Consider the following 18,743-nt stretch of genomic DNA (forward strand, 5'->3'; position numbering starts at 1 on the left):
ATAATAAAATTATTTAAAAATACAATGATAATGCATAGCATTATGTTAGCTATGTAATCTAAATATAATTGACTATATATGAGAATATGTATATTACCTAGATGCACATTGTGTATTCATTTTATTTTTATTTTCAAATATGTTGTGGAATACTTCAGGATTGAACTCAGGACCTGGGTTCTATCCATTAGCTTTCCTGCGCCATGCTGACACTCTTCACACTTGAGTGATAGCTCCACTTCTGGATTTTTGCTGGCTAATTGGAGATAAGAGTCTATCTTTTCTGTGTGGGCTGGCTTTGAACCATTATCCTCAGATCTCAATCTCCTGAGTGGCTAGTATGACAGACATGACCCATTGACCCCAAACTTATGAATCTATATGAGGGACTTGAGTATCCTCAGATTTTGGTATACTGAGGGTAGGCACGTCCAAGATCCAGTCATCATAGATGCCTGGAGACAACTGTGTTTTCATCTGTATTTTGTGTGCACATTTAATCATATTTTACACATGGCTACATATATCTGGCTGGAAGGTATTTTTGAGTTTTCTGGAATTCAAGAGTCTGGTTAATTCACAGTAGATTTTAAGAGGTTCACACAATCCCTATGAATAGTGTTTCTTGAGCACTTTAGATGCTCTCCAAGAAAATACATCATGGAGAGAAGGACACTAGGAGCAGTGTGGTTAACAAATCCACCAGCCTCCGGCCCTCTTCCCTCCTCCCTAGACTTGATGGATGGGGAGAGGCCGGTGCCACGTAGCGTGCACTGGGCAGGTCTCCCCTGGGTATAAGTTATTCTTGTGTAGCCAGACAGGGATGTTTGTGGGAAGGGAGCAAGATGAGAAGCAGGAGAGCAAAACCAGTGAACTAGTGAAGAAAAATGCATCTAGAATATGTTTTGTTTTGTTGTGTTTTGATTTTTTTTCTCTTCTGGGGCTGGGGCCTGTGTTGTTGGATGTGGGGTTTGGAGGCCCCTCCCGTGCGAGAGCCACATGGGTGAGTGACGGACCGTCCTCAGACATCGATTCAGATACGAATTGTCTAGGCCAGGAGAGGCTGGCCTTCCTCTGGGGCACAGCCACACGAGGGTTGTGTCCGTGTTCAGGTGGAACTGTGGAACTGTGGATCTGTGGCTCTCAACCAGTGCCTTGCAGATGTGTCCTGTGACTTCAGAATCCATTCAATCTTCTTAACCCATTTTCAAGGGACAGCATTTGAACAGAAGAAAGAAAAGATCTTAGACGAAAAAAACAGGAAATCACAGTTATTTAAATATGCGCATTTATAAAGGAAACCTTTAAAAGAATCCCCTAGAGGGACTCCTGCACACACTAACCTTACATTTCAAAGTGGTGATTCCAAGTGGTATTTTAAGCAAGTTTAGAAAACCTGAGAAAAGGCTGAGTTGTACCTGAGATTCACAAAGTTCATTTGCTGCCGGGTCTTGGGCTGGAGAGTTCCAGTCTTAGAATCACCTCAGAGGAGGCCGTAATTACCCAGCCTTATGCTGTGCCATTTTCATTCCTTCCTAATCTTGATCCTCCAGTTCCTCGCTATGTCTTGGGCTCAAAAAGTTAAGTACCGGGGCTGGGAAGGTGGCTCAGTGTAGAGTGCTTGTCTTGCATGCATGAGGCCTGGGTTCGATTTCTCAGCACCACATAAGCCGAAAAAGCCAGAAGTGGCGTTGTGGCTCAAAGTGGTAGAGCACTAGCCTTGAGCTGAAGAGCTGAGGGACAGAACCCAGGTCTAGAGTTCAGGCCCCATGACTGGCAAAAAATCCAAATAAATAAAATAAAAACTAAGTACCTCCACTTTCTCCCTTCTCTGTTTTGCTTGATCTTGCCCCAGTCTTTTTAAGAAAAACTGTTGTTTAGTACATTATTATTTCAGTTCCCATCCAAACTGTTAACTGGACTGACATGAGGCAGTGGGTGAACTAAACAGTAGGGTTCTCCTAAGGAGTGTGCTCAGCAAGACATGGCTGGCCTGAGACACAGTGGAGTGAGTTCAGTTCTGGATGATAAGAGACATACCAATGCCACCTGAGTCCACAGCTGGTTGTTGAAGAACCTGGAGGGGTACATCTTGACCTGGCCTCCTGGATGACAACTAAGCCTGTCGCTACCCTGTGTGGTTATATTAGAACATGAGATAACCAAATACAGCTAAAAACATTACCTGTTTCCTCATGAATCTTCATCCATGAAAGGCGCTTCTGGATTCCATAAAGCTGAGTTCACCCCCAACAGTTAGGAAGATTCTGGACTAATTTCCTTGTCTGATTGCCCTGATTTCCAACATGACCTCCATTTTCCTTCCTCCCTTCCTGATTTTCTTCCTTCTTTTTCTCCCTTACCAATAACCAGCTATGACAGGCTGATTAGGGCAGTGACCCTGTTTTCTCACATGGTCTCCATGATGGGAACATGATCCCTTATCTTTGTTCCAACTGTAACAATTCTGGGCCCCCTGTCATTTCCCTTTATTCTGATTTTTTTCAGACCACTTGTACTTCCCCTCACTCTGTTCAGCTCATACCTCTCTATCCTGGTGATCACACTGCACACACTGGCTGACTTACACACTGGCTACCTCGCTCACGAGGTTACTTGTTTTCTCTTCAGCAGGTCTGAAGCACTCAGCGTTGAGGCCAGGCCTTTGTAAACCAGGTGATTTTCTCTTAGACCACACTGCCCATGGTTGCTTACCCGCCTGTGCCATATTTATTCCTTGTGGTAATCTGTTCTTTATATTTTAAAAACAGTTTTTTTTGTTTTTTACATTTTCCATTGTTCTTTAAAGAATTGTAAAAAGAGCAACAAAAATCAAACAAAACCCTGCCTTCCTCACTGTCTTTATCATAGTGTCATTAGCGTGTCTGAGGCATTCATTTTGTCCACCCAGCACTGAGTCCTGCATTCTGGAAGTTTCCTTTGTGGAGGCCTCTCCTGCAGACAGGCATAAGTTGTCTTCCCATCCCAAACTCCTGGGCCTCTCTGGCATCCGAGATGGAGGTTTCTGCTCCTGTTCGCCTCAGCCTGGGAAAGAATAACCGCGTGCTGAACTGAAGCCCTTGGTTATATTCTCCCCTTGAAATCCTGCTGCCCTTTTCCTTGTTAGGAAAACATTAGAGACAAATCCTCCTTTTTTGGCTAGAAGTTGACTCTCAAATTACTATCTGCTGTTTCAAATTATTTCTTACTTCTTCTGCTAGGTGACTTAGCTCTTCCTGATTTTTCTCATTTAGGGAGCAAATGATAATTTGTAGTTATCATTGTTAGCAATGGCATCAGGATAAATAGCCACTCGTGATATTTCTCTCCATGCTTGCAAAGCAAATTCTAATGTGTCAACCGTTTTCCTGGTCAGAGCAAGGCTCCCGTGACACTGAAGGGCAGACTTGTGTTGGCCTACATGTATGTGGGGCGGGGGGAGGGTGATTCCAGTCCACATGGCATTCCAGCCCATCACACATACATTCTGGATTCTGGCTCTGTCCATTCACTCTGCCACACCTGGCCAGGTACGGAAGACAAGCGCTCAGCGATGGCCCTAGTTGCTCCAGACTCCCCATGACACCTCGCCTTTCACACTGGTGTCTAAGTGGTTTTTGTTGTTGTTTTGTGTTGTGTTGTTTCTATGACAGACACGAGAGTGACTCCCAATTTTGCTGTAGTGAAAGCATCTCAGGAGCCCTTCTCTTAGCATGCAGAGTCAGCTGCACACTTGGGCCAGCTCTAGCCCAGGGCTGGCTTCCCAGCTCCTCCAGTATGTTTCTGAGCATCCCCAGTGCGGTGCTCTGGGAGAGCCATGCCCCAGCCTGGATGTTTTCCAGTCCTTTGCTCCATGACGTCTTACCTCCACTCCATCAGCACCTCTTCCAGGAAGGCTGGCTAAGCTCCATCCATAGGTCGACTCATAGGTGTCAGCTCCTCTTGTCTTCACTTTTGGAGCTGGGTCATAGCTCCATGTGCCTCATGATAGCATATGAACAGCTTCGTATGAAATGTTTGGCTCTGTTTTTTATTTTTTTTCTCTTAAATTTAACCTTCTTGCACCATGCTTACCAGTGTGGCTAATCAGTAAGTGCTGACTGACTGAAGGAAGCCTGTTGATTTTGCATAGACATCACCACCATGGCCATATTTGAATAATTTGCAACCACAGAAGCATTCCTTTTGTCATCCCTTTGCATGGGGTTCCCCCAAATGTTCTGAACTATCTGTCCTTCCTTATTAATTATGTTTTTGGTTGTCAATCAAAGAGTTAAAGAGAGTATTATTTGCTATATATTTAGTCTCGTTTTTAGCATTGAATTAATTGAGCTGGTGGTTCACACATGTTATCCTAGTTACTCAGGGGTCTGAGATCTGAAGCCAGCCCTGACCAAAAAAAAAAAAATCCATAAAATTCTTATCTCCAGTTAAGCAGCAAAAAGCTAGAAGAGAAAGTGTGGCTCAAATGGTAGCATATCAGCCTTTAGCAAAAAAGCCAAACAATAGCAACAAAGCCCTGAGCTTGAGCCCCTAGTACTGGAACACAAATGAACAAAAGAAAAAAGCAATTCATTATGGAAAAGTGTTGTCTATAACAAATAATAGTTAATTATCAAGTAAAAATTGTATAAAATAATGGGTTTCATTGTGATATTTTTATTTACATGATGTAACACACTCGGGTTAAACCTACAAAGAAAAACTCACGCCAATTTGTAGAGTTTCAAATGACCTGATATAAGAGGCATTAGAACATTTTTATGAAAATCCAGGTGTTTATTCTGGAGCCCTGTCTCATGAACAGCTTCTAATAGGTTCCTTTAATTATTTTTCTTAAAGTGTGTCCAGGTAGATTTAAAGCCTGTACTGTAAGTCAGGATGAACTCATATCCTTCAAAAGAAGTTCTATTTTATACTATTATATTGCATATACATTTACCTTTATATATGCTCATGTTTGGACAAGTGTGTAGATACAGAAAGTTTTTGGTCAGAATCTGAGAAGCTTGCTTCTTCATTAGCTCAAAAATTGTATTTCTACTCACAACCCCTCCCCGGCTCAGGCTTGTTAATGTGCTTCTGTGCCTTTCGTTTTTCTCAGGAGGAATGTCAGAACTATATCCGCGTGCTTTTGGTGGGGGGTGAGCGGCTGTTCACCTGCGGGACCAATGCCTTCACACCTGTCTGCACCAACCGCTCGGTAAGGCTCCGTTGTGGCATCCCAGAACTTTCAGGAGAAGATAGACATTGCATTAAAGCCCGTTTTACACACCTTTGCACACACTAAGGAGTAACCTGGCAATTTAAAGATAGCTTTTAAAAAGCTGAATAATATATATTTGACATTTCTAGTCATTTGTCAGTGACATTTAAAAACACCTCTTTAAAAACTGAAGAATATATATTTGATTTACTTCTAGTCAAGTTCATCGGTGATAGAACTAATCAGAAATAATTGTAGCTTATGTAATTATACTTAACTATGTTTCTCACTATTTCAATCAGCATTTTCCCCATCAGTGACCCTAAATATTAATCTACTTTATTGTAGTCATGCCATATTTGAATATGAAAATGGTCTAAAATCACAATCCAAAGGTAGAAAATAAAATTGGCAAACTAGATAAGAACTATGCCAAAAAATAAAGTAAGCATATGCATGGGCCAAGCTAATTTATAAATATTCCTCTTTCTTTTCTAAAATCTGTTGTTATAGACAGAGGAATTTTGACAGGTGTCTATGTAGAAGGAAGACAGGGTGATCAGACATGTATGCCATCCTCCAATTCTGAATATTAATCCAGTTTTCCTTGGAGAATATAATGAGGAAATGCCATTATGCTAATTTCCTGGCAGTACAGCTTTTCTTGAAAATCTTAAATTATCTGGTGTGTTTTATCTTCATTATTTTGAAATCAGCATTCAGTTTTTGTCTTTGAACGAGGAGTAGGAGGAAGATGGTAAATGGGGGCAAAGGGGATGTTCACAGAAAATTACTGGATTCCACACCCTGTTCTAAGTTCCCGTCATCAGTCTCCTCTTCAACATCTACCCCATGAGGTTGTTACTCTTTGGGGCCCTGTTTTACAAAAGGAAAATGTAAGCTAAGAAGTGATTAGGAATTTCCCAAGGACTATATACCCAATAGCCAGGTCAGCAGCGTACCTGTCTCCTCCTTCCTGAATCTTCTGAACTAGTTATTCATTCAGTTTGGGGTCAAGAAACAAATTGATTCGTGACAGGATTCCCCTACACCCAAAGAAATGCGCTCATTCAGGGACTGGCTTGAAACCAACATGTGGGAGCAGGATTCATTCACGATGCTCCTAGTACCTAGGTGCTTTCTTAAGACTGACAAGAGAAGAGGAAATAGGGAACACAGTGTGCTGCATATCCCTTGTATTGACACCGAAGCAGTATTTAGAAGTATTTATAACTTTTTGATTCACTTACGTTGATAAAATTATACCTAGTTTTTCATCGTGACTTATATACCTATAAATAGTGAAGCTGGATTCTTTATGGAGTTGGAATGTAGGCACCACTCATGCATTTTAAATCGATGCCATATATGCAATAATCTCACTTTGAATTTCGTGAGTATTGACAGCATAAGGTTCAGTACCTCTAAAGCAGACAGAGTGACTGATAAATTTTCTATCTATAACTACAGCAAGCTGTTTTCATGCAGTCAGAGAACAGAAGTTTGTCATCTCTCATGAGCTCAAGAGAGCTTGCTCTGAACCTTTTGCTTGGAATTGTGGGATATGAAACCAATGAGACCATTGGAGGGGCTTTTTCTGGAGATAATTGTTTTCCCTTTTCTCTGTATCCACAGTTGAGTAATCTGACCGAGATCCATGATCAGATCAGCGGCATGGCCCGCTGTCCCTACAGTCCCCAGCACAACTCCACCGCCCTGCTCACAGCCAGTGGGGAGCTCTATGCTGCTACCGCCATGGACTTCCCTGGTCGTGATCCCGCCATTTACCGAAGCCTGGGCGCTCTGCCTCCGCTCCGCACCGCACAGTACAACTCCAAGTGGCTCAATGGTAAGCCTTGCGGCCCCGCAAGCTTCACCTCAGGTCCTTGGGACATCTGGCTATTTGGTGTGTATATATAAACATACATTTTCTGCAGGAAAAAGAAAAGGTTTCTTCAAGTTACTAAATAAAGCAAAATGCAACCTGTTGGCTACCAACGATTGGAAGAGCTTCACATGTCTTTCTGGAAGTCAGACATGACATTCTCAACATTGTCGAACATCATAATGGAGTTGATATTGCTAGGACCACTCACCAATATTAAGTTATTTACTGTCATTTCAAGCTTTTTTAGACAGCGTGTTAAAGACTGTCTTGGACTACAGGCAACGCCAAATAGTTTGCGAAGGAATCAGAAATATTAGTGTACTTACAAGGCTAACAGTGTGGGTTAGCCACCTTCAGGGCTTAGTCTAATACCTTAAGAGTTAATAAAGGCCCACATCTTGTCATTTCTTTCTCTTCCATCTACAATCTGTTAGAATTAGAATATCCTGGAAAAACAAGAAGGCCAGGATCTTTGGTGAAATTTTAGGTTGTCTCTAGATGTGGCAGTACCCTGCAGAAGTAGGGCTCACTTCCTGTATCTACTCTAGATTCTTGTTTCTTTCTTGTGTGTGTTTTACACACACACACACACACACACACACACACACACACACACACTCTGCCCCGAGGACTTAACTTAGACCATGAGCACGGTCCTTGGGCCTTTTGTTTTTTTCCTCTTTTTTCTACCACTTTAGCCACAGCTCCACTTCCACCTTTTTTTGGTGATTAATTGGAGGTAATAGTCTTGCCCAGGGGCTGAGAAGGTGGCCCAGTGGTAGAGCACTTGTCTTGCATGCATGAGGCCCTGGGTTCGATTCCTTAGCACCACATAAACAAAAAGAAAAAAGCCTGAAGTGGCGCTGTGGCTCAAGTGGTAGAGCGCTAGCCTTGAGCTGAAGAGCTGAGGGACAGCGCCCAGGCCCAGAGTTCAAGCCCCACGACCGGACCCCCAAAAAAAGAAAATAGTCTTGCCCCGGCTCACTTTGAACCACAATCCTCAGATCTCAGCCTCCTGAGTAGCTAGGATTATGGCTTTGAGCTTTTGGTACCTGGTTCACTCTAGTTGCTTTTCAGAAAATAGAAACTCTCAGCAGGTATCCTTCAGTTCTAGATCAGAGTTCAATTAACTGCCCATTAAGCAACGAAGGGATGGTACCAGTCTACAAGTAGAGGTTGGCATTGTCCAAACACACACACACACACACACACACACACACACACACACACACACACACACACACAGGGTCATTGTCTATGCACTAGGCATAGACAATGCGTCAGCATATTTATACAGAGATGTTCCCTTGCTGTTCAGGCCTACCACTTTTGACTAATTTATTATTTAAGCATAATTATCTTTGTGAATTTATATTTTTCCAAGTAATACAATAAATCAGAATGTGGCAGTTTGCCGTTAGAAGCGTGCGCGCGCACACACACACACACACACACACACACACACAAATTTGCCTAAAAGCAATTGTCCTCATCATTCAGTTCCTCTAGTGAGTGTTGAATGGGAGCTCTACTGTTCCCAAGGGCAATGTGAATGGTTTTCCCACCCTGAGCCCCTGCCTGCATTCTTCCCTTTAGCATCCTTTCTGTCATAATGGTTTGGCTGACTGTCTGTGGAACTCCCCTTATGGCCCTAAACCTTTCACCTGTGGAGCTTAGAGTTGTTCTTTCTACTTACTATTGATTACTCCTGGCCAGAGTGCCGAGTTAAAAATCCACAAAGATTTTCCCCCTCGCTACTGGCCAAAGGCTTTGTAATTAGAATTGACAAACACAAAGTAAAACACAATCAGGAGCACCATCACCTGCTTTAAGAATGTCCTGTAAATAACTGTTCAGGCCATTATCATGAGTTAGAAGAATGGACTGCTGGCTTCTCCGTGCCTCTGGGACTCCTGAGACTGGGCCTGGGTTGACATTCAAGTAACATTCTGAGTCGGGGGGTATCATGAGGACAGGAGGAAACACAGTCCAGTGTTTAATGACCACAATGGGCATGCTCTTGTTGCTGTACCAAAAACATTAATATTTTGCATTACTGCAACAGATTCTTGTGAAATGTCCTATCTGGTAACTTCAAACAGGTATAATTAATTTGAGTTTGGCTCAGTACCGCCCTTCCTGTCAGCCAGTTGTACAAGGCACCAATCAGCCTGCATTCCTCAGGAGAATGCCCGACCCCCTTCCCTGGCTGCACAGGCCAGGCTTCACCCCCAGGGCTGAGAGCAGAGCTGCTGGCCTGCGGCTCTGGAGTCTTGCTCCTGCGGGGCTCTCTATCATCCCCCCTCCTCTGCCCTGGCACACATGATACCGTTTTCCAGTACTGGTTGCCCTCTTCGTTTTTCTAGTTGATTCTCCATCCACGATAGAGTCTGGCCTCTGACCATTGGCCACTGTGTAAACTCTGCTGCTGTCCCTGCTGAGCCTAGACCGGGCACATGTTCTGGACCTGAGAGATTCAGTCCCTACTCACATCCCAGCTTGTCTGCACTGGATGGTCCTCTGTCCAGTCCTTCCTCCTTGCAACTGCCACTTGTACTCCCCCTCCCAGCCCCCAATTCCACCTCACAGGACTCACCTTGCAGTCCCCCGCACCATCTCATGGGCTTATTCTGTGAGGGAAGAGCCGCGTAGTGCAGTAGCCACCAGAACGGAGCTCAGGGTGGCTTTGCACTGAGCTAAGCCTGCTAGTCTCTGCTCTTCCTCCTTTCTACGTTGTTACCCCAAGTCCTCTCCTAGGCCCAGAGACCCTCAGCAGATGTCTTCTGCATCCTTCCCTCCCCATTCTCTTCTCTCTTTCTCCTTTTCTGTTGTTTTTCACTTTTCTTATGTGCAAGAGAAGCAGAAAGAGACAGAGAGATACTGGGGATTGAAAGCAGGACTTGGGGCTAGCCTGGCAAGAACAAGCACATGAGCAAGCCCCTAGTGTGCTTTTGCATATCACTTAGATAATAGATTAATTAATTAACTGGCGGTACTAAGGATTAAATTTAGGGCCTTGAGCTACCTAGGCAAGTACTCTTCCCCTTAAGCCATGCTCCCAGCCTGTTTAGCTTTAGTTCAATTTGTTCAGGTACGGTCTCGTGCTTTTCATCTGTCCTAACAGACCTCAGACCATGATCCTTCTATTTCTGCCTCTCATGTAATGGCTTGCAGGTGGGTCCCACGGTGCCCAGTTGGTGTTTTCCAGATAGATTCTCCCCAACATTGTTTCCCTTCATGTGAACTCACCTCAGATGGCCATTCTCATCCTCGCCGCCTTCATATTTGGGCTTAGAAGTATGCTCCACCACAGTGGAAAGAAAGTGTTGTCTTGTTTGTCTCCTCACATTTTCTTTCAAGGAGTGTCCACCAGGCCCAGTCAAGGATTACCCAGTGTCCAGGATACAGGAACTGGTCAGTAAACTCGTGGTGTCCAAGCTGTGCCTTGCCTGGTACTAAAGGTTAATCTGTAGGGAGTTTGTATTCCATGGTTGGTCCCAAATTGACCAAGTGGTATGAAGGACTCTAATTTGACATATGGAGTAGGTAGTGAGTCCATTTTCTAAAGGTAAATACAGCCCAGTGTTGGTGGCTCACACCTATAATCTTAGATACTCAGGAGGCTGAGATCTGAGGATCCCAGTTCAAAGCCAACCCAGGTAGTAATGTCTGGTAGACTCTTATGTCCAATCAGCTTCAAAAAAAAGAAAAAGCTGAAGTAGAGCTGTGGCAGAGTGGTAGAGGGCTAGCCTTGAGCAGTAGCAGCTCAGGAAACAGTGCCCAGGCCCTGAGTTCAGTCGAGCCCCAGGACTGGCCAAAAAAAAAAGGGGGAACTGTGAACAATCTGCCAGTGTGCCTTTGCTAATTCATGTAGTGATACAGTTGTTAATAAAGACTGATGTGTATCTTCAGGATTCCCATTCAAGTACTTGGCTTCTGACACACATTCCCTTTGATCCTCACAGTAATATTTCATGTAGGAAACAGAAACTGTTTATTTAAAAGTACATGCAGCCAGTAGGTGGAGGTATTGAGCCATGTATACATGTACTTCAACTGCATGTATGTGGTCCATACAGGCCAACACAGACATACAAACATGTATATCTACTGATTACCTATATATCCTCTATATGTCCTGTCTGTGTATCTATCTATCTATCTATCTGTCTATCTATCTATCTATCTATCTGTCTGTCTGTCTGTCTGTCTGTCTGTCTGTCTGTCTGTCTGTCTGTCTGTCTGTCTGTCTGTCTATGTGTTATCTGCTTCAGTTAAAAATTGAAGCAAAAGGCTTTTAGTCCACCATTGGTTTTCAAACCACATAGAAGTACGTAAGTAAATCTAGGCAGTCTTACTAAAACCCAAATGAAATTAGACTTGCTTTGAAAGCTCCTTCAGGGCTGCGACCATGGAAATGAATGCACACTATGAAAGAGGGTTGGCAATTTGTGAGGGGTATAGAAATGTTTTTATGATGTCTGACACCAAAAAATGCAGCAACAGAAGTCCTCTCCCTTGGCTCTATGTCATTTTGTGTGACAGTTTTCTGTTTTGCAAACTTAGCATGGTTGTGTTCATGCTCCATAAATTCTGGTCAGTTTTAAGCATAATGTACCTGTGTTTGGTCATTGTTTATTATTCAATGGAACATTGGAGAGAAATCATGAAATAATAACAGCTACCATTGATTGTGATCTTATTGTGTGTCAGTTCGAGCTGCTTGCAGCCTTGTAAACGGGTCTTCACCGTGCTCATCTGTCACGTGGTTGTCTTGGATGTGTGGCATCAGTGCCTTGGCTTGGGTCAGGCTGTGCAGAACTGCTCCACACGTGGGCTCCCCATCCAGTCTTACCAGCTTCTTGGCCAGCCAGTTGCTACGTGGCGTTTCAAATTCAGAGGTTTCTTTTTATTAATTGGAATTTTTTGTAGAGTTTGGTGTGGTTTTTTGTAGTGTTGGGAATGGGGTTTCTTTCATGTTTTCCTCTCTGTTCTCATGGACTATTTCCTTATCAAGAGCCTGCCTATGATTTGGTCAGTGTGCAGAGTGTGAACCATTTGTACCCAGTGCAGCTTCCCATTGCTGTGCTAATTCGTATAGAGTGGAAGACTTCCCTCACGTACTCTGTGAGTTTCCATGGAGTGCAGTTCTGCCATCCACATGGCAATCGTGATGTAAATGCAGACATAGTCACTGCCTGTGTCTTGATGTATCATTCTTCTTATTCATCTGAAAAATTCTGTAGAACACTGAGCTCAAACATGAGGGGAAAAAACAGCCTCTTCGTTCATATATTTATATATTAGCTGATGTAGCATCACTCTTGGCTTTTTTTCTGAAGTAGTTAGCAGCAGACTTTTCATTTGTTTGTAACAAATGCCAAAAACATCTGAAAGATGGCTCAGATCTATCTTTCATATACTCAGATCCACTGTAGACAAGAAAGCAATGCCTGATTTATAGCTTGTTCCGTTTGTTGAGGAGTGACAGATTGTAGTTTGGAGTGAATTGCATTTTAACAAGAGGCAGAACTTAAATAAGGGAAAGAAAACAATAAGTATTTCCTGTCTTGCCTGCTGAGAATCTAACATCCTCTTCCTCCAGATTTATATCTGTAAATACCGGAGATCCTTGACTGTCTCTTTAACAGTCATTCCTGCTTTTGTACTGTCTTTGAAAAGAAACAAGATGCTGGCTCAAGTCTAAGAGACTCTGCTTTCCAAGAAATAGAACTTCAGGTTTAACAGCAGGTCACACAGGCAGGGACCATCATCATGCTAATGGATCACTGTGGGGGAGCAAGAGGTTTCCAAATGCAGTTTAGTTCCCTTACCAGCACAGTCTCTGCTGCACGGTGAATTTCGGAGCAATCTATCCTGCTCAGGGAACACCGGTGTGTAAGCATTTCTATCTGAAATGGACACAGCCACCTCCAAGGTGGGTTCAGAAGTTGGAAGAGCTGGTGGAAACTGTGTGTTCAAGATGGAAGCCACAGGCCAAACAGCTTCTCACGCTTCACTGTTCCCGTTCTTTGAAGATTCTGCCCCAGAGACAGTTCCGCAGAGTGGACAGTGGTCATAAATATTTCCTAAAGGTCAATTGATGGCAGGCCAAGTTGATAGGGGGAGGTTTGAAGCACAAGCCCTGGAGTTACCCACACACTTCTCAAAACGCTCTTAGTTATTAAGTTCTTGATTTTTTCTAAATCTCTCCAGCCTTTTCTTCTTTCTGTCTCATTCTTTGTTTCATTGCTGTGAATGTTTCCTTTCTCCAATTATCTTCTCTTCTTCCTGGTTCTAAAACCCTCCACAGGTGCCTGAGTATACCTGCTTTCCACTCTCAAGGAAAGGCCATGATTCTCCACCCAAGAGCAGTGTCTAGACAATTCAGTCTTATTTTTCAGTAGTAATAGGGTAATGCTTTGTTTCCTTTTCAGTGCAGTGTGACAGCCGTGTGCATGGTCTCGGAGTAAGAAAGTCTAGGTCAGGACATCCTCTAGCCATTCCTGTTTGTCACTGCATAGAGCCTCAGGGATTGCCTGTCCTCAGCTATGAAACAATGGGAAGAATCATATGGCACTGGCTGCTCTTGGTTTTGTGTGTGAGTTTAGTAAGCACCATGGACAGCTTAGAACAATAGTCTCATGACCGACCTCCCATTATTGCAGTACAGACTTGGCTTGCCAGTAAGAATCCTTGAACCTTTGTGTGTTTTGTGATGTACTTGACAATTCTTTTTACCTTAGTTTCACTGTCCTGCTCAAGCGTCCTTACATACTAGAGCTCTTTAGCATTCAGCTTTCATGCTGCTAGTCCCCAGAGTATTAACCGGAGGGACAATTTGCCGTGGTACTTTAGAAATCTCAGCAGAAACTGCCTCATACTTTATGGACATGCGCTAATATCCAGAGTCTAGCCTGCGCATATTTATGTTCAGATATTTGCTGCTGCTGTTGATGGTGATGATGGTGATGATGTTTTTTTTTTTATTTGTTTCTAGTATGATGTTCAAACTATAATCTAGTTATATGAGCTAGGATACAGCACTCATTTTGAAATGGCTTAGCCTTCTCTTTAGAACTAAACATCCAAGTAGGTGTTTTGTGTATAACATGAGTATAGTTTTGTTGTTGTTCCTTGTGTTTGCGTTAGGGTTCTATTTCTGCCCGTTATTCTCCTTGAGAGATTCAAAGTAAGCATAGATTTTAAACTATCCTAATTTTGTAAATGACCTGGATGCCCAAGTTTCAGATATCACTCACTGTACTTCTGTGCTTTCTTCAAAGACCTAAGGATAGCGGGAACAGCAAATACATCTAATATACAACGTACACATTTTACCATAGTTAAGTTGTTTTTTTTTTCTTTTCCAGTTCTGGAGATTGAATGTAGGACTTCTGATGAGCTAAGCTCTATCACTGGAGCACACCCCAAGTCCTCTGTGTTTTGTTTTTGACATTCATTTGCTACCCTTTTCCTTGCTGGTCTTCCTGATTCCATCTTCAGAGTAACTCAGGTTAAACTCAACTACCACCATGTCCAGCCAGGAATTGTTCTTTTTTTTTTCTTTTTTGTATTGTTTTGTTCACTTAAGTACCTATTTCAGGTTCATGTGTTAATAATCTAAGACTATGTTTGATGAAATTGTCTGTTACTTGATGTCCTTATGTGGTCTGAGAACAAGTCACATATGTACATGAGCAATGTACTGGTGAATTGCTCTCATATAGTAATTATCTCTGGAAATGTGTCCATAGATAGAACTATTTTTGTATCTTTCCATTAATTTTGAACATGAAAAGTTGTATAATTATCCCAACTGTACCATAAAATGAAGGTACTTGTTAGATGACTTTGATGCCTTTAGAGAAAGGGATAAGAATCAAATTTAGTCTTATTAGAGTTTTTAAACATAAATATTAGGTCATGTGCCCAAAGGTTATATCATCAAGGGACTCAAAAATGAAGTTTGGAAAAAAAACATCAAATGATATGTTTAAAATTCAATTGATAATCTATATTTCCTAATTCCTAATGAGTTTGATGGTTAAATAAAGGTGCTGCTATAGGTTTATCATTTCTAAATTTCGGGACTCAGCCAGTTATGAGACCAGAAAACTTCATGGCAGTGATCTATTTCAATACTCTTCTGCCTCTCAATATATTTCCCCAGAAACCCAGAAATAAGAAAATAATGCTCGATTCTCATAATTACATGGTCACTGTAGCGACATGGAATGATCAAGCTAATTCAAGGCACTTGCCTTACAGGCTGAGTTTTTCACTATGTTGTCACTGAGGAAAACTATTTTAAATTCTTACTAAAATCCATGAACCATGTTAAAATAAAATGCATGATATGTTTCATCTTTTTTGTTTTTGTTTTTTCCAGTCACGGGGCCTGAACTCTGGGCCTGGGTGCTGTCCCTCATCTCTTCATCTCAAGGCTAGCACTCTACCACTTGAGCCACAGCGCCACTTGTGGTTTTTTCTGTTTATGTGGTGCTGAGGAATCAAACCCAGGGCCTCATGCATGGAAGGCAAACACTCTATCACTGAGCTACCTTCCCAGCCCTCATCTTTTAAAGTATTGTTTTTCCCTCTGTTTCTGTAGTTTGTGCAAGAGTTTCCAAATAAAGTTATATAAGTCGTTGCAATTTGATCTGTGAACCTTGGCTGCTGTGGTTGTAGTGTCATGTTATGTTTTATGCTGATTTATCACAGGATTCTTGGATATGGAATAACATTGTTGGATTTCTCGTCGTTTACAACTTGTACATGACTCTGGGTTTCGGAGCAGAGCAGATGGTTAAGCCTCTTTGGGGGCCTCTCATGTGTCCTTGTAAGAGACGATGATATCTAAACCAAACTGCGTCTCTTTGGAAGAAATGCTAGGCAAGCATGATCAATGATACCATTCTGATGATGAGATTTTTTTTTCTCTTCTTCTTTTCCTGTTCTTTCCAGAGCCAAACTTCGTGTCCTCTTATGATATCGGAAATTTCACCTACTTCTTTTTCCGAGAAAATGCTGTGGAGCATGACTGTGGGAAGACCGTGTTCTCCAGAGCTGCCCGCGTCTGCAAGAACGACATTGGAGGCCGGTTCCTGCTGGAAGACACCTGGACCACATTCATGAAGGCCCGCCTGAACTGCTCCCGGCCTGGAGAGGTGCCCTTCTACTACAACGAACTGCAGAGCACCTTCTTCCTGCCCGAGTTGGATCTGATCTACGGCATCTTCACTACCAATGTGTGCGTAGCTAGAAAGAATGCCTTTCCCGTCCCGTTACTCATTCTGAATGAGTCTTTGGCTCGTTGACCTCTGAACATTGCTTCAGAGGAGCTCGTGCTTACTTTTCTGGGCCCACAGCCAAAAAATAATAAACAGAGACGTTTCTGTATGAATTAAATATTAGAAAAAGATAGGCGCTTGGTGAAAATGGCATTAGGAAGATAAAGCTTATTGAAATCTTCGAGTAAGCATATTATCAAATGGTTCTATTACAAATTACTTCTTCCTGATTTGTGAATGGGTTCTAGGCACTTCCTAAGATACTGGCATGTATTAGACGTCTTTTCTTTTCTGTAAATACATCGTGCATTTGTGTACAATGAAGGCACCATTGTCTGCAAAGCCTGATCTTCAGATAACATAATGCTTGCCTGAACCTCTGCTTTTATGTGAATGGCACATTCGAGTTTTCCCAGAACTGTACTTTAAACCATGTTCTGGAAGACAGCTAACTTGGTCGTATATTTTCTTAAATGACAACTTTACTTACAAAGTGTTTTTGAAAACATTATAGTGTATTTTTTTTTCCTTTGGGATAATATTCCTAACATCAGGGCAGACGGGATTTGGACTGGGCAGTGTTGCTGAAGTTCCCTGAGCGCTCATCTTCTCTTAGATGAATAGAATCTCTGCCGACCCTGCATTGATTTCCCATCTGTGGCGGGTGCTACGGCAACTCAGTGAGGACAACTGCCTCTTCTCGAGCACCCGTAGGCTCTGGGGACGCTTCCTTACACATCAGTTATGCTGCTTCTCACCCTACCATGGGGTTCTGATTCCAATCCAGAGGCCCAACAACTCAGGCAAAAGTCAACCATTTGTGTCTAATGTAAAGGATCTATTCTAGATGTGTAAGAAATGTGGATCAATTAGGTAGGTGGCCAGGAGTGCTGCCTTCCCCGGGATTATCCCAGCTTTACCATTGATGGCTGTACTGGTCCTTGGAAATTGTAGCCCTGGGTGAACAAGACAGTAAGTAACCCTGTGGCACTACCCACACATTTTTATTTAGTTTACTTTTTCATGTCTTGCTTCAGAAGCCTACAGTGCAGTCCTGCAGTCCCTGCCTCTTTCTTCCTTGTCTTTCTGGCCCATTGAGCATGTCCCATTTCTGTGGAGTGTTCAAATTCCTCGGTTGAGAACATTCTTGCCACCAGCTTCATGCTGAGAAGACGCAAGGAAGCGAAGTCCACTCCACAGTCCCTGTCCTCTGCTTTTCAACATCAGAGGTCATTTTTCCTCCTTGAGAATTTGCTTTAAAAAAAAATCAATTTATGGTTTCTAAAGTTAGTTTTCTCTTCCATAACCTTGTTTAAGAAATAGTGTGGGCTGCACAAGATGAATGTTCTGTTGCTCAGTTGACATCAATTTTCCACACAATGGGAGCTTGGCTTACCCAGCTATCCGTTCCCTGAGCAGAAAAAAATGCCAACAACAAAAACACCAGTTTTAAAAGTTCTGTAAGTGCCATGTCCAGACCATTCCAAGATGGTGAATAGTCCATTCAGACCGTGGTGAGAGAGGTTCAGACAATCTTCGATACCTCTTCAGTGTTGCAGATGCACCCTATGCCAGAAGTCACCCAAAACATAGCTTATTTGCTGACAGATAAAATCACATCGCTCCTCTTCTTTTCAGCACTTATTCTGCCTAGGTCTTGGGAAGACATTTCTGACCCATCATCTCTTAATTCCACAATACATCTCTCCTCTCCTCCTTTTCCAATCTTGGTTTTTATTCTCTCCATAAATGGTCGAATTCCTGATCAAACTTGCTTTAACCTGAAAGAAGATAAGATTAAAGAAAGCAGTAATTTCGTATCTCTGAATCATTGTGATTTGGAGTTTCAGTTTGCTTCTATATTTGGTTAAGTGTTTCTAGCATTAGAAGGATGGAGGGAAAAGGAGCTTTTCGGTCCACTCTATCCTTGTGCCTATGTGATTTTTCTCTCCCCCTTAGGCTGTGATTGGGCTGCAGGACATAATGTGCTACTGTGATGGATGTTTTTAAAGTTTTTTGAATATCTAAAAAATATTGTCTCACCACTATAGATGTATACAGATAAAATATATGGCAACAGCATGTTTTAGTATTTGTAGATAGCTATCTAGATTGTAAAGTTGGAGTGACGGTTGCTGAGGAAAATTTTTTGATTGTTCATCTTTCTTAAGGAGAATAAATAGTGCAAGAATTAAATAAAAACTCTTTCTCCCCCTCTCTCTCACACACACACCACATATACATACCAATAGGAGCACCTTTTCTAAGCTGGCTTCAAGTCAACTTCAAGTAGAAGCAAATGTTCATTTCCTCTGTTGCTTGGCTCACTAAATAGATTTCTTGAAACTTTTTCCCT

The 18,743-nt window shown here is 42.4% G+C and overlaps 1 protein-coding gene across 1 annotated transcript in view; it reads left to right on the forward strand.

Annotated features, from left to right (window-relative positions):
- Positions 1 to 18,743, forward strand: part of Sema5a (semaphorin 5A) — a 313,257-nt gene that overhangs the window by 186,249 nt on the left and 108,265 nt on the right. The window contains exons 6-8 of the mRNA XM_042695214.1: positions 5,105 to 5,203; positions 6,842 to 7,055; positions 16,062 to 16,347. Coding sequence (XP_042551148.1) covers positions 5,105 to 5,203; positions 6,842 to 7,055; positions 16,062 to 16,347 — 599 coding nt within the window. The remainder of the gene's footprint in view (positions 1 to 5,104; positions 5,204 to 6,841; positions 7,056 to 16,061; positions 16,348 to 18,743) is intronic.

The sequence above is a fragment of the Dipodomys spectabilis genome, unplaced genomic scaffold (genome assembly GCF_019054845.1).
Source record: "Dipodomys spectabilis isolate Male_0828 unplaced genomic scaffold, ASM1905484v1 ptg000179l, whole genome shotgun sequence".
Taxonomy (NCBI): domain Eukaryota; kingdom Metazoa; phylum Chordata; class Mammalia; order Rodentia; family Heteromyidae; genus Dipodomys; species Dipodomys spectabilis.